The sequence below is a fragment of the Botryllus schlosseri genome, chromosome 4 (genome assembly GCF_051294905.1).
Source record: "Botryllus schlosseri isolate E-star chromosome 4, Bs_hap1, whole genome shotgun sequence".
NCBI lineage: Eukaryota > Metazoa > Chordata > Ascidiacea > Stolidobranchia > Styelidae > Botryllus > Botryllus schlosseri.
The window spans coordinates 20,804,175-20,817,603 of record NC_137239.1 but is presented as its reverse complement, the minus strand read 5'-3'; the positions used below and the strand labels follow the sequence as shown (position 1 = coordinate 20,817,603).

Genomic DNA, 13,429 nt, shown 5'->3' with positions numbered 1-13,429 from the left:
TAGTGTTAAAAACTCGGCCTAGCAGCTCTTGACTACACTGTCGCGCAAAACCGATCTGATTAAACACCCCATAGAACAGTGAGTCTCAACCGGGTTTACAAGAACCCCCTATTTTATTTTAACACTATTGGTTGATGCACAGTTCATTATGCGCACTTGTTAGAATTCGATTGTTGATATACGCTGCTCTTTTGAATTATCTACTAGTTGCTGACGAGTGTCTGCCGAAAATATTCGGGTTCATTTCAATATGAATATACTATTCAATTGTATATTGGAGTTCTGTACCTCCAGGAAGCTATTCGATAGTAGTGCATCAGATGCCTGATGTGGTAGATTTTATGTTGTGATTTGCCGAAGATTTGGGGTTCGCAAGGTTAGTTAGTAAAAAACATTGCTCTAGAATAGAGCTGTGGTCTCGCAATCTGCAGGCTCAGGTTCCGCTCGCATTGGCGTCTGTCACCGTAAAACCCAGCCACTGACGAGCAAAATTCATTCCAAATCCGAGAAAATGGGTATGGTTTCTGCAGGAAGGAAATCCGGTTTAAAAACTTTAGTCTAACTACAATGAAGATCACTGCTCCTTCGTGGCCGCCCCTACACAAGTAATCGACCGACAAGGAAGACCGGCGGTTTGCACACAATGTGTTGTTGAACCACATGATCTGCTAGCCGATATTCAGCAGCAATGCAAACATGCATGTTACTGTGGCTCACAAATACTAATTCTGAACACTAAATGCTGTCTCAAGTAACAATAAGCATGGACTGAATCCATCATAAACGCGAGAGATGGTGGTGACTGAAGAAGCAAATAATATAATCATGGTATGTATATATCTGACAAGAGCCCATTCAGAATTATTTCAGCCGTCTAATATTGATATGATCTTGTTGTCTCAGGCCATTCGTCAATATTTCAGCAAGCTTCAACTACCAAAACACAAATCTAGCATTATAACTCTCGACTTCAGCAAAACAGTACGCCAAGCAATAGCCCACGGTCATCACACGTAGCACGACCGCATTAAAAACTCAGCAAACTCCCAGCATGTAGTTGTATACTTGCGCAGTCATTAAAACTGGCGAGCTAGTAACAAAACCTTTAGTGCAGGAGCATACAAAGAGAACGTATGCACAACGCAAAAATATCAGCAAACTAAGTTACGTGACATTTTTAATCGTAACAAATTGTTGAAATTTCAGACACAGAAACAAGAGGGACCCTTTGCACACGCTGGCACGACCGGCCCTCCCATTCCTATCCAGCGCGGCCATACACCCATGGAACGCTCTTGCATCATATTTGCACCAGCCAACTCAGCCCTGCGCCCCAGCAGACTGAGGTCGAACCAACAGGGTTGCTGTTTTCGCCCTACAAAAATTTCCTCTTCTTCGCAGTATTCATGTATGGATGAAGTCGCCATTCCGTGTCGGCAGAGTCAGCCTGGTCCAAGGTGCCGAGCTTGATTTCGTACACTGTCGATACAATAAATACGATCAAATCAACATGAACGGGACCTGGAAGGGATTTAGACAGAGCAGTTGCGGCGAACTGCGATTCATCTTTCTCTAGAGTCCTAATTTTCCCAGATTACTAATGTCAATGGCGACTGCGAGACCAAAGGTTCTGGTGCATGCCTAGAATATAAAGAAGTAAAGAAATGGGCCCATTTAAAAGTAGAAGCAAACGGAACTGAACATTCGTTACAATACGTGCGGGCATTTCGTTGAATTCAGGATGTCGAATTTGGACCAAAACACGATCACCGACTCTGCTTCTGGTGAAAGTCGAAAAGTGCGGAACAAAATAAATTTGGCAATAGAAACGGAATTACTTGTTTGAGTAGCGTAATTTGTATTCCAAGTAGGTTGTACCTACCTGCACTACACCAGTGGTTCCCGAAGAATTTTGGGTCGTGGTGGCAAACTAGAAAAACTATAATACACTTGCAGCAAAGTTTTAGGAGCGTTGCTTTTTGAAAAAAATTACGCGGTATTGCGATGGCTATGCGTATTGATACATGCATTTACACGACTGAAACGAGTTCGCATTGTCGACAAACGCACCTGCATTTCATCGCCAATACAAGCAGTCTCTCCCGAGTGCAGCTTTTAATTCAAGTCAAAACAAAGACAGCTGTCTTCACATAGTCATGGAGATGCACAAAGCAATAAAATCCTGATAGTTGTGGCAACCATTTGAACCATTGAATAAATCGTCCATCTTTGTGAAAACAACATCTATTTCAAATACAGGGCTTTTCGTAAATCAATGGGCTGTTCTTCTGCAGCAAGATTGCTTGATTCACTGCCTTTAAATGAACCAACTAAACTAAGGTTGTGAACAACAAATCTTGAGAAGTAGTATTACATTGCAAGTTAGAAGCCCAGGCAAGGTGCTCCCGTTTTGCGAAGTAATTTTTTGTTTACGAGTTGTTTCACTGGGATCGTGAAATAAATTAAAGACTTTCTCCGACACATAGCATCCCATTTATGACGTGACCTGTACCCAACTCAGCCAGTGGTAGGTCAAAGATTTAAAGTTGGAGAAAAAAAACTTTGCTAAGCAATGTACGGTGCTCACGTTTTAATTCGAACCGAGGTCCGACTTCCGTTAACTCAACGGTTTTCCTGTCTGGCTTCTTATACACGTGATGTCGAAACGACACGAAATCGTCTTGATTGGCAAACGTAACTACGCGCTTCGAATCCTCTTTCGGCACAGGAAACAGGCTCTTCAAAATCGTTTTCACCTGAAAACAAGTGTCATGCGTCAGGTCGACTGTGACATCGCAAATACAATCTCAACAAAACCAATGTCATTCAGGATGGGTGAGAGGCCCGCATTCTGTAAGTCAGTGGTTCTCGACCGGAGGTCTGGGGGGGGGGGGGGGGGGGTAGCATTTTCAGGGGGTCCGCGAAACTTCTAAATTTGTAAAATGGTTGATAACCTAATTGGTAACACTTTAAATTAGGGAAACCACGAGGCAGTTTCGCATCATAGCTGCTAAAACTTTAGGACGATCAACGGAATGGACGTTTTGTTGGAGTTTGCGGAGTCGTGCAGATCAATCAGGGTGACTTCGAAAAGTTGCAAAAACCCATTTTCTCCTGTGATTTCTGCTTTGAACGTTTGATTTCTAAAATCGCTTAGCGTAAGTGGCAATGTGCAGGTTGGCACTGATTTTCAACGGACGAGAATATACCACTTGTCGTATGAAGGAAAAATGACGCCAAAATTTCTACGTATCTACGATCAGCCCATAAACGCTTGAATGTGACTTTGCAAATCTGCATGTACAGTGACCGCACGACACGAATGTTCAGTTTCGTGAATGCCGTACACAGTACAGATTTGAAATGTTCTATTTCAAAGAGACTCTTGGAGGTACAGAAGTTCAACATACACTTGAAGAATATATTCGTATTGAATTAATTAGAGAGTTAGTTGCTGACGATTACCCCTGACGAGTATCAACCAAAATAATTTGGGTTTATTTCAACATGAATATACTATTCGATTGTACTTTTGTAGCAAATTCTTTGATCAAGATGGCTAATCCTGGAAAAGTAACGGGATCATCTAATATATCAGCAAAATCATAATTTGCTTTTACCCTTCCGCCGAGCCTCGAGCTGAAATTGTGAAAAATCAAATGCGGATAAGCTTCGGACATGGTCCCGACTTCAGGAATGTCATGTCGCATGACGACGTTCGACAAGTTGAAGTACGCGGTAGGCCCGTACGGTAAATGGGATATAATCATCCCGTCTGAAAATAAGGTAGGAGTAGACATTTAATATTGTATTGTATTGGGGGTTACCAGTGAATTCGGCACTTGGTGAATTCGGCAACAACGTAACACCATAACTATTATTAGTATGAAAGTGATCTATCGATGAAGTACTGACAAATTTGAAAATGAATGTCACTGAACATAAGAGTTAATTGTGAAAACGGCACTTGATAAATATTTGATAATTAGGGCGATAATTTTGACCTAAAAAATGGAAGATTTTGACCTAAAAAATCAAAATTTCGACATTATTTCACCTAAAAAAAACTAATTTTTTCACACGTTTTCGCACATAATGTTAGAATTGTACTACTTATCTACATTTCTTGTTGGAACTGTCTGTCCTTACGGAGTAGTTTGGCCTGAAAAAACTTTTTTGACTTGGAACTGACAAATTTTTACATGTAAAAAAAAAACCTTTTTAACGAAATCTGGACCTACGAAGAATTCCAGTAGAAAGTGGGCAGAAAGTGTCTGTCCTTACTAAGTAGCTTGCCAAGAACAGAGAAAGAATGTTAAACAGCAGCAGTTGTTGGCAGAGATTATCAATCACAAGTTCACCGACAGTGCAAACGTCTACGATACAAATGAAATGCAGATTGCAAAAAATTTTTGACTTTGCAATCAATTTTGACAATTTTTCGACCGAATGCTACAATTTTGATAAAATTTTGACTTATTTTGATCGGTCAAAAAATCGCCCTAGTGAAAATGCATTTGGGCTGGAGGTAAGGTAAGGTCGTATCGAGGTCATCTCCACACCATCTCTTTGTCAAAACATAGTGTTTTAGAATCTGAATCCAATGGATATAATTATATTCAAGTCTCATATCTCTCCGCAGTCGTTACTTCAACACTGAGTTATAAACAGAAACGGGAAATTCAATTTGACAGAGTCGCGAGTTGCATAGAAATTTTACACCAGAAAGTAGCAATATAATTCTTATAATTATTATATAATATTATGTGATCAATTGCACAAAAAAATAATCTCCGAAACACGATTGAATTGTGCCTGAAAAATCATCCGACCTGGTTGCCCTCGATGCTCATGCAGAACGATGAAATCTGTGACGTCATTCGCTCGACAGGCGGCTATCAACGCTTTCATTTCGTGATTACCTCTGTTCAATCTTTGCGAATTGGGGAACATCAGTTTCATTTCCTGGAAAAGCAACAACTGTATTTTAAATTCTAAATATCACGGGCTACGTGATAAAATTGTTGGTTTGCTAAAACAACCAGTAGAAGAGGAGTTCATGCAGTAGAAAGAATTAGATTTATTATATAAAAAAATAAATTGAAAATAACTCAAATTTTCTGCCCACCCTATGAAATTAGGCAGTCAGTAGAGACGATGCGCGCCAAATTTGGCTAATTCCAACCATCAAAAGCAAAGTTATTGCAGTAGAAAATTTGGATTTCAACAAAATAGGCCTAGTGTTTAGGGTGGCTAACACTTTCATTATTCATTACAAAATCATAGAATTAGTGGAGTTGGGATTGAGCAGAATTTGGTGTGCATCATCTCTACTGACAGCTCAACAATTTTATGGGGTAGACAGAATTATATTTTTATATATAATAGATTCAAATTTTTGTACTGCAGGAATTTCGCTTCTACCGGTTGGAATTGAGCCGAATTTGGTGTGCAGCGTTTTTTCAGCCAACCTAAATTTTGAAGAAGTTTTTTTTGAACAGCCCTAATGCGGGTACTTACAGACGTCTTTAGCTTTATTATCTCCGGATGTGAGTAGGGTATTTGAATAGTTCTGAGCACCATGCAATAACTAAGAGACAGTGCTTCAAAATCAAGTTTAAAGGCTTTAATATTGCATGTTTCGTAAGTTGCGTTATGGTAACGTGCTCGTGGCTACATTCTTGGCTACTTGACAGAACCTTCCATGGTGCAGCCGATTTGTCTCGGCACAAACTTAACAATTTTACCTTGGCAAATTGCTTCAATTTTGAGCTGGGATCATGAGAAGTAGTGACCATGATCTTGGGGTCATCCACGCCAACCCATTTATACTCATCGTCTATATATGTAGTGACTCCCTCCGCTCCCTTGTCGTCAAATTCAAGTTGTGATTGCAAGTACAGCGCGTCTTTTCGCAACTCGGTCGGAATGATTTTGTTCTCTGAAAAGAAATTAATGATAATTGCACGCTTATTTGATTGGTCTCAGTCCTTTTTGTACAGTAATGAGCACTTCGAGATATCCAAAAGAGAAAATTAATGTATCATCACAAATATTCCAAATACGTTCCACCACTCTCCAGCACGCAAAAAGGTTGATAACAATATGCAAAATGCAGTTCAGGAAAGAATTCAGTTATAAAATGAATATCAGTAGGGAATATTACATAGCTACGGTAATTGCTAGAAGAATCTGCAGGCTGCACTATACTGCAACTGAATCCATATTGTGTAGTGAAGAGATATCACAATGAATAGCAAACATAGCCCTTACAATAATCAATATATATCATAACATATGAGGCTTTCGTGGCCGCGGGACTATTTTACCCGCCTATGGACTTGCGACTCAGGTGAGATTGACTGCCCTGCGCTATTTCTTCAGTCCAGTTCAAGTTATTGTTAATAATTTTCCTTTCAAAACACAAGATAGCAATGCAATGAAAAGCCAGGAAGGTGTCAAAACGGCCTGGAGCAATCTTTGAAATCAGACACTCAACTTGGCCTACAGGCAATACAATAAAGAGGTGTGCACACTGAATCACATTCATAAGTATCAGATAGATATGATCAATATCTCAAAACATGAAAGAGTTTCAATCTTTCATGGCTGTTCAAATGGAAACAACATCAAATATGCAACAGCAATTTTTACAATCCCACTCACCGTCCAGAGCACGCTTCAGTTTGTCCTTTTTATCTTGAATAGCATTTCGTTTGTCCTCGAGAGACTTGCGGTACAAGAACTCTCTCCGTTCTCTTGCCTGCCGTCGGAGCTGAAATTTACACAATGATTTGTTAAACGATGCAACATTACACATATTTGCGTAGCTTACCATATTCAACTGCAATCCGCAATAATTTAGAAGTCCGTTTCACAGAGCTTGTAATATTGTACAGATAGCCCAGCTATTTCCTCTGGCTCTTACTACTACGCAATATCGGAACGTGCGCTTCGCACGGCCGGGGGATCCCCTGATCACGTATTTTCAAATCCACATACCACATTGGATTTGAGATTCAAATCCGTTTCAAATCCAACTCCTGAAATCGATTCGGTAAAATAGAACCATAGTGTAGTGAAAGGACACTTAGAACACTATGATAGAACTCCCAATCTACTAATTGCTCAAATTCCTAGACAAAGGCGCATCACCATCACCATCACCAGCCGTTTCCATGTGCAGGTTTCGTTGGCAGAGTGACCATATATGGGCATAGCTTTCATGACTCAGCAAAATTACTCTGCCAAGTGGTTGCCCCGATCGGTTGGTGGTTGTCAGAGTAATTCACGGTTGGCAGAGTATCTTGCTCCGCTCTTGGCTACAGTCGTCTGTTTCTATCGCAGTCACTTGGGTGTTTCTTGTGTATCGAGTATAAGCTAATTGCGGGAATAATTGAATTTGGACTTTACTATTGATAGACGTATTACCTTATTGTTAGTTAACAAAACAGAATGATTTGAAAGCAGCCTGGAGTTGCCGGTGATGCATCAGCCGCAGCAGGATGCCAATTTTGTGGTGCAAGTGGATTGTGTTATCGAGTACATGAAGGCACACCAGGAACGTCAGCTTCCATTATTGATATCCGGCGGGTTATTCGTGGTAATTCTTCAGATTTTCTGCGTATGTGGTACCGGTATGTAGGATGTATACTGTATAGCTTATTACCGGTACTCATTTTTTTATAATGCAGGTACGGTATTTCAAGGAACGCCAAGAGAAGAAAATTGGAATCTGGAAGAATAATAAAGCCTCTAAAAGTGATAAGCGACGACCTCGACGAACAGCTCGAATTCTTGAAGGAGTGAGCGGAAAGACATTTGCAACAAATTGCCAGCATGTGGAATGTGGATGACGCAGCCCATAGTCCGCCTTCACGACTAGCTATTAAGCTATCACCAATATTCTGACATCTATTTCCAATCAGAATATGTTTGGATAGATCAATGACCGATGCTTTCCTGAATTGATGGTTTCTTTATTAAAAAACAAAATATTTGAAACATGCAAACAGAGACGAATTTGTAGCCTATAAAATCATAGTCAGATTGAAAGGATAGGCAGCAATGGTTCGGCGACCTTCGCTACATCGGCGGTATTTGGTAGGACGCATTAACAACAATCCTCGGCGGGATATCAACGTTGCTGATTTAAATACTGTCCTCATATTATCCATAGCTATACGCTGTAGCACCCTACAGCAATAGTTCCTTTTAGAAGATTTTCGCTGTATAGGCCTTGTTCACCACTCCGGGTATCTTGACAGAAACATCTTTAATAGCTATAGAATTCCACAAATTATTTAGCAGGTACTTTAATGTCGATATCCTGCAGCACGAACTTTTCACCACTAAGTACCGGTACCGATTGTCAATTTTTGTTCACCGACGTTTATCGGCCGCTGATCATGTACTGTACAGTACATGGAAACGCGGCCACCATTCCTTGGCTCAGCCAATGCGGGCTAAGCCAAGTAGTGGCCGCACATGGAAACGGCATCATTATCAGAATTTTCTCGTCCAAGTTCAAGTTATAAAATCGTGAAACAAAATCTTCAAAATCGTTTTTGTATTTAATCGAAATCCGTTATTTACTGCTCAGGAAAGGAAAGGAAAGGACCTAGCTCATCTTTTTCCGTGATGTTTTTGCGGCATATAGCCCGACTCATGATATACATTATACATACACCATAGCCTTTATAAAGGCTATGCATACACACAATCTGTGCATATATGCATACCATGAGTGCAGGGTTGTAATGACTCGAGTCGCGATTTTTTGGTGACTCTACTCGACTCGAGTCATTTTGTTAAAAATGAAAAATGACTCGACTCGAGTCAATTTGCGTATTTGACTCGACTTGTACTCAAGTCATTGCGCATGACTCGGACCAAGAGAGAGAGAGAGAGAGATGATATTCTTTCTCGCCTGCACCATCGAGATGCTTTGGCGACGGAGTTGCGATACGGCCCCATGAGGTCATCTAGTCTGCGCCCCCGTTTTTTTTTTCTCCTCCATGCTACCTGTGATTCCTGAGCGCCTAGCAGGATAGCAGCGGATACCATTTTTCGAGTCTTTGGTATGACCCGGCCGGGGATCGAACCCACGACCTACCGCTCGAGAAGCCGGACGCATAACCATTACACTATCTCGAGACTCGATTTACCAAGACAGGCATTTCATTGAAATTTCGGAAAATAGTAAAGTTATCACATTATTATTATTTCGTCTATCAGTCCTGGTGCTTAAAATGCTACCAGAAACTGTTAAAAATAAGGAAATTTAGTATATTATGAATGCGAATCATTCGATATCACCGAGCAAAGTTGTGAAAAGTGGGTTTCGTATGACATTAACGGTTCTATACCAATACCGAGAAAACCATTACCGAGAATGGACATTACCGAGAATGCCATTACCGAGAATGCACATTACCGAGAATGGACATTATCGAGAATAGTCATTACCGAAAATGGACACCACCGAGAATGGACACATTACCGAGAATGGCCAATGTCAACTGGGACTGACGTTGTCGAGAAATTTATACCCGAGCATCTATACCGAATGTGGCGACGCTGTGATGCACACACACGACCTGGGCATATGCATAACATGCCTACATTGCTTATATTGCATTCTCGGTAATGTCCATTCTCTGTGGTGTCCATTCTCGGTAATGTCCATTCTCGGTGGTGTCCATTCTCGGTAATTGTATTCTCGGTAATGGTTTTCTCGGTATTGACCGGACACCGACATTAACGCGGAACTGAATAACAGTCAACACAATGACTTGGACTCGTACTCAAATCAAAACACCATGACTCGGACTTGACACTCTACTCCGTGACCTGGACTCGGACTTCACTCGGTGGTGAATTGAAAATAACTCGACTTAACTGGAGTCAAAACTATAAAAGTGAGATTGACTTGTGACTCGGAACCAATGTTCCCTCTAATTTCTGACGAGTCTGCGCACACTCAACAACTCACTGCGCAGAATCTTGGACAACAGTGCGTAACGACTGAAAAAGGTCATCACTTCGAATTTTCTGTGCGCAGAGACCGTGTCAGCACTGCGCATTTGCGCACGTGCGCAGCTTAGAGGGAACATTGCTCGGAACCTTGCTGTGACTTGGTTACAACCCTGCATGAGAGTGCACGATGTGCATATGCCGCCGGACAAGGAAGGTGCTAATATAGCCTTGTACCGCTCCTAAGTCTTGCACCACCGCTATCCCAATAACGCATGGGCACGAAGCGGAAAAGTCATGGATACCAGTGTTAGTAATCAGATCTTTGGTCTGACCCGGCCAGGGACCGAACCCACGACCTACCGATCAAGAAGCCGGACACTTCACCATAACGCTATCTTGAACAGTGTACGGTGCTCATGCTCGCTCATCTCATCAGCTTGCACTCGCTAGGCCACCAGAGATGAGCAGATTTTGTAATCTGAGAATCCGATTTCCGTCCGACCCGACCCGACAGAAGTTACTGTATTATTTCGTTTCTGAATCTGACTCCGATATGGCTTTTCAATCATTTTTCAATTTCACAACACAAAGTCTGGGTTGTAATGACTCGAGTCATTTTCTTATGACTCTATTTGACTGCAGTCAATTTGGGCATTGACTCGACTTGTACTCGAGTCATTGCGCATTATGACTCAACCAAGACATATGCCTCGAGACTAGGACGGTCAAGTGCCTAGACAGGAACTTCGCGGGATAGTAAAGTGACCACATATTCATATTTCGTATGGTTACTATACATCCTCTTTTGAGAGGATTTGTCCTCTTTTTTGACTTTTTTGAAAGTGTCCCGGGTCCCCTGAGGACGCCAATTGTCGTCTTTTTAGAGAATTTCTCCTCTTTTTTGAATATTTTGTTTAAATCTATGTGAAAATTGGATATGAGCCGGAAAGGCGTCGACCTTTTTCTTTGTTAAAACCAGTGGATTTAAGTAAAAAGTGGGTAAATTTGGAGTCAAATTAAAGTGATGACCTTTTTTATGGTCAACCAGCTATAAACTCGAGTAAATTTACCAATTTTTCAGGATTTTTCTCCGGTGTTGTAAGTCTGAAACTTTTGAAAAAGTGTCCTCTTTCAGATTCCCAAAATGGTAACCCAAATATTTCGTCTATCACTACTGGAACTTGAAAAATATGGAAAATAGAGAAAATGAATGCGAGGCATTTAATATCACCAAAACAGAGTTTAAGGGATTTGGTCTGAGCTTGAACCTTAACAGTGAACATAATATCGGACTCGAGTCAATTAAACATGACTCGGACTATAGCTTCTACTAGCTGACTCGGACTCGGACTTGAATCGGTGGTGAATTGAATATGACTCGAGTCAAAACTATAAAAGTGAGATTGACTTGTGACTCGGAACCTTATTGTGACTTGGTTACAACCCTGCATGTAATGTATCGAGTCGTGCGCAAATGTGCAATGACTCTTAGTACAATAAGTGAAGTCGATACACAACTTGATTCGAGTTGAGTCATTTTCTATTTTAAAGAAAATGACTCGAGTCAACGTAAAATTGCGACTCCTAATCAGTAGGGCAAGTTTTTGTTGCACTAAAAACCTGAGAAAGTTGCATTCATTTTTTTAATTTTTAACAAAAGTTGCAGAAGTTGCATTTTAACCACATTTTGCTAAGGTCAATTTTCCGGCTCAGCTCCCGAAATACACGTAAAAGCGTTACTTCGGTGCTGATGTACGGTGTTTCAGTCGAATTTGGCCGTGTATTTCACCGAAATCGAAAATACTTTCATGAAAAATCGAGAAAGCTGCAAAATGTTGCAAAAAGTTGCATGAAAAAAATGGACAAAAGTTGCAAAAAGTAGCACTATAAGATTCCTTCAAACAGCTTAAAACAGCATTCTACATATCTTACGAGTATTTAGAAAGCTGCCGGAAGCTGTAAAAATAGTTGCAAAAGCTGCAAAAACTTGCCCTACTAATCAGTATAACGCAGGTTCTCAGTAACAAATTACTTCTGCTTTACTATTATTGGTGTCGCGGCGTGTCGTCATTTCGCCTAGTTCGTCGTATATAGGGCTATATTGCGCGATCCGAAGTACTCAAAATGTACATTATCGTTCTAAGAACTCTAATATCTTATTGTAGGTCAGATAATGTCGCTGAATTGTAGGTGTAAGCTACACCTGATAATATCCTTGCAATTCGTTGTTTTAGCGAGGTGGATGGATTCTAATTTAGCTGTTGAGCAATATTTCTATTTTGATATCATCATCATCATTGGTTTATTAGCAATTTTAAACCAATGATGATGATGATGTCAAAATAGAAATATTGCTCATATTGAAATATTGACATATTATATTGTATCGAAATTGCTTCGATATACCCAGCAAGACCATGTAAAATAATTCTGTACGACACCGCAGCAGATTCTCTATCGTTTTCAAAGAATTAGTGCCGACAAGTGTAATTTCTCTCATATGAATACTTCATCATCATCGTCATTCGTGGACTGAAAGAGTTGTGAAATCAATGGTCGCCTTTCAGATATAGCTAATTATTAACACGTTATCATAAGGTCGAGTTACAGATGGCCTGAACGTTCCTAAAACGAGACATTTGTACTTAAAAGATGAATTGAAAGCCGATACATTCAGATATTCACGTATGAGTGCCAAAAGCATTACTACATGACACGCTGACAAATTTATAAGTGGGTTGTTGAAGTAGTAGTTGTTTATGAGTTGATGAAGAGGTGGGCAGAGCTCGGGATCCCCGGATTTTAATATTGTGTTTATTCAACATCGCAAATTATACGATATAATTGAGTAAATCGTTAGGCATTTCTTTTAAATTTTCTGCAATGCGCCGCACCGTAAGTCTGCGATATTGGACATGCTAAGATCCCTCTTAAATTTGAATCTTCGCAACACATTGCACATTTAGGCTCTATATAGCGCCTTGTTTGACAAGCGAATCGTGTTTCCTTCACATCAATATAATTACGTGCTTCCGATAGTAAAATCAGCGCGATTGGCGATAGAAAGCTATGGGTTTCATCCAGCAATAAGATACAATCATAAATGCCATTGCCTGGATAGTTGAGCCTTCGAGAGCTTCAAGAGTATTAGTCCCTATGAGTCGAGATAGGCTAGAGTGGAGAGCCTATATTGTTTCGAATGTCATTGGCAAGTGGAAACCAATTATTGCCAGTTTAAGGAGCCATCCGTCAGTTTGAGCTTATAGTAGTACCTGCGACCATATTCGAGTGGTATTCTATAACAGGCTTTAATATTTCGCTGACCGAGACAAACTGAAGGGAGTACCAGCTGAATAATTGTATCGCGCAGGCATTCAAAGTATTCTTGTATTGTTAGCCGGCACTAGTGTGAATTGATATAACAAAACACCATTCTACAATCAGTACAGCT

General features: G+C 40.5%; 2 protein-coding genes and 1 long non-coding RNA gene across 5 annotated transcripts in view; 2 read left to right on the top strand and 1 right to left on the bottom strand.

The window, feature by feature from the left end:
- LOC145437368 (uncharacterized) overlaps positions 1–13,429 on the top strand; it is a 64,823-nt gene that overhangs the window by 30,705 nt on the left and 20,689 nt on the right. The gene's annotated exons all lie outside the window — the stretch shown is intronic.
- LOC145437360 (U3 small nucleolar ribonucleoprotein IMP4-like) lies at positions 876–6,998 on the bottom strand. Its single transcript, XM_080314567.1, has 7 exons — positions 6,836–6,998; positions 6,667–6,775; positions 5,748–5,941; positions 4,833–4,965; positions 3,621–3,775; positions 2,588–2,756; positions 876–1,479 (listed from the first exon to the last, which is right to left on the bottom strand). Exons 1-7 carry the CDS (start codon positions 6,836–6,838, stop codon positions 1,376–1,378), a joined length of 867 nt encoding a protein of 288 aa, XP_080170693.1. The 5' UTR covers positions 6,839–6,998; the 3' UTR covers positions 876–1,375.
- LOC145437370 (uncharacterized) lies at positions 7,175–8,022 on the top strand. Its single transcript, XR_013914643.1, has 2 exons — positions 7,175–7,603; positions 7,695–8,022. It is a non-coding gene; the product is annotated as an uncharacterized LOC145437370 (long non-coding RNA).

Bases quoted from the DNA above. Each gene is read 5' to 3' on its own strand.
- LOC145437360 (XM_080314567.1), bottom strand. The intron at 4,966-5,747 runs GTAAAATTGTTA...TTGCTTTTCCAG, and splicing joins AATTGAAGCAATTTGCCAAG to GAAATGAAACTGATGTTCCC. The intron at 3,776-4,832 runs GTCGGATGATTT...CCTTATTTTCAG, and splicing joins TGAGCATCGAGGGCAACCAG to ACGGGATGATTATATCCCAT.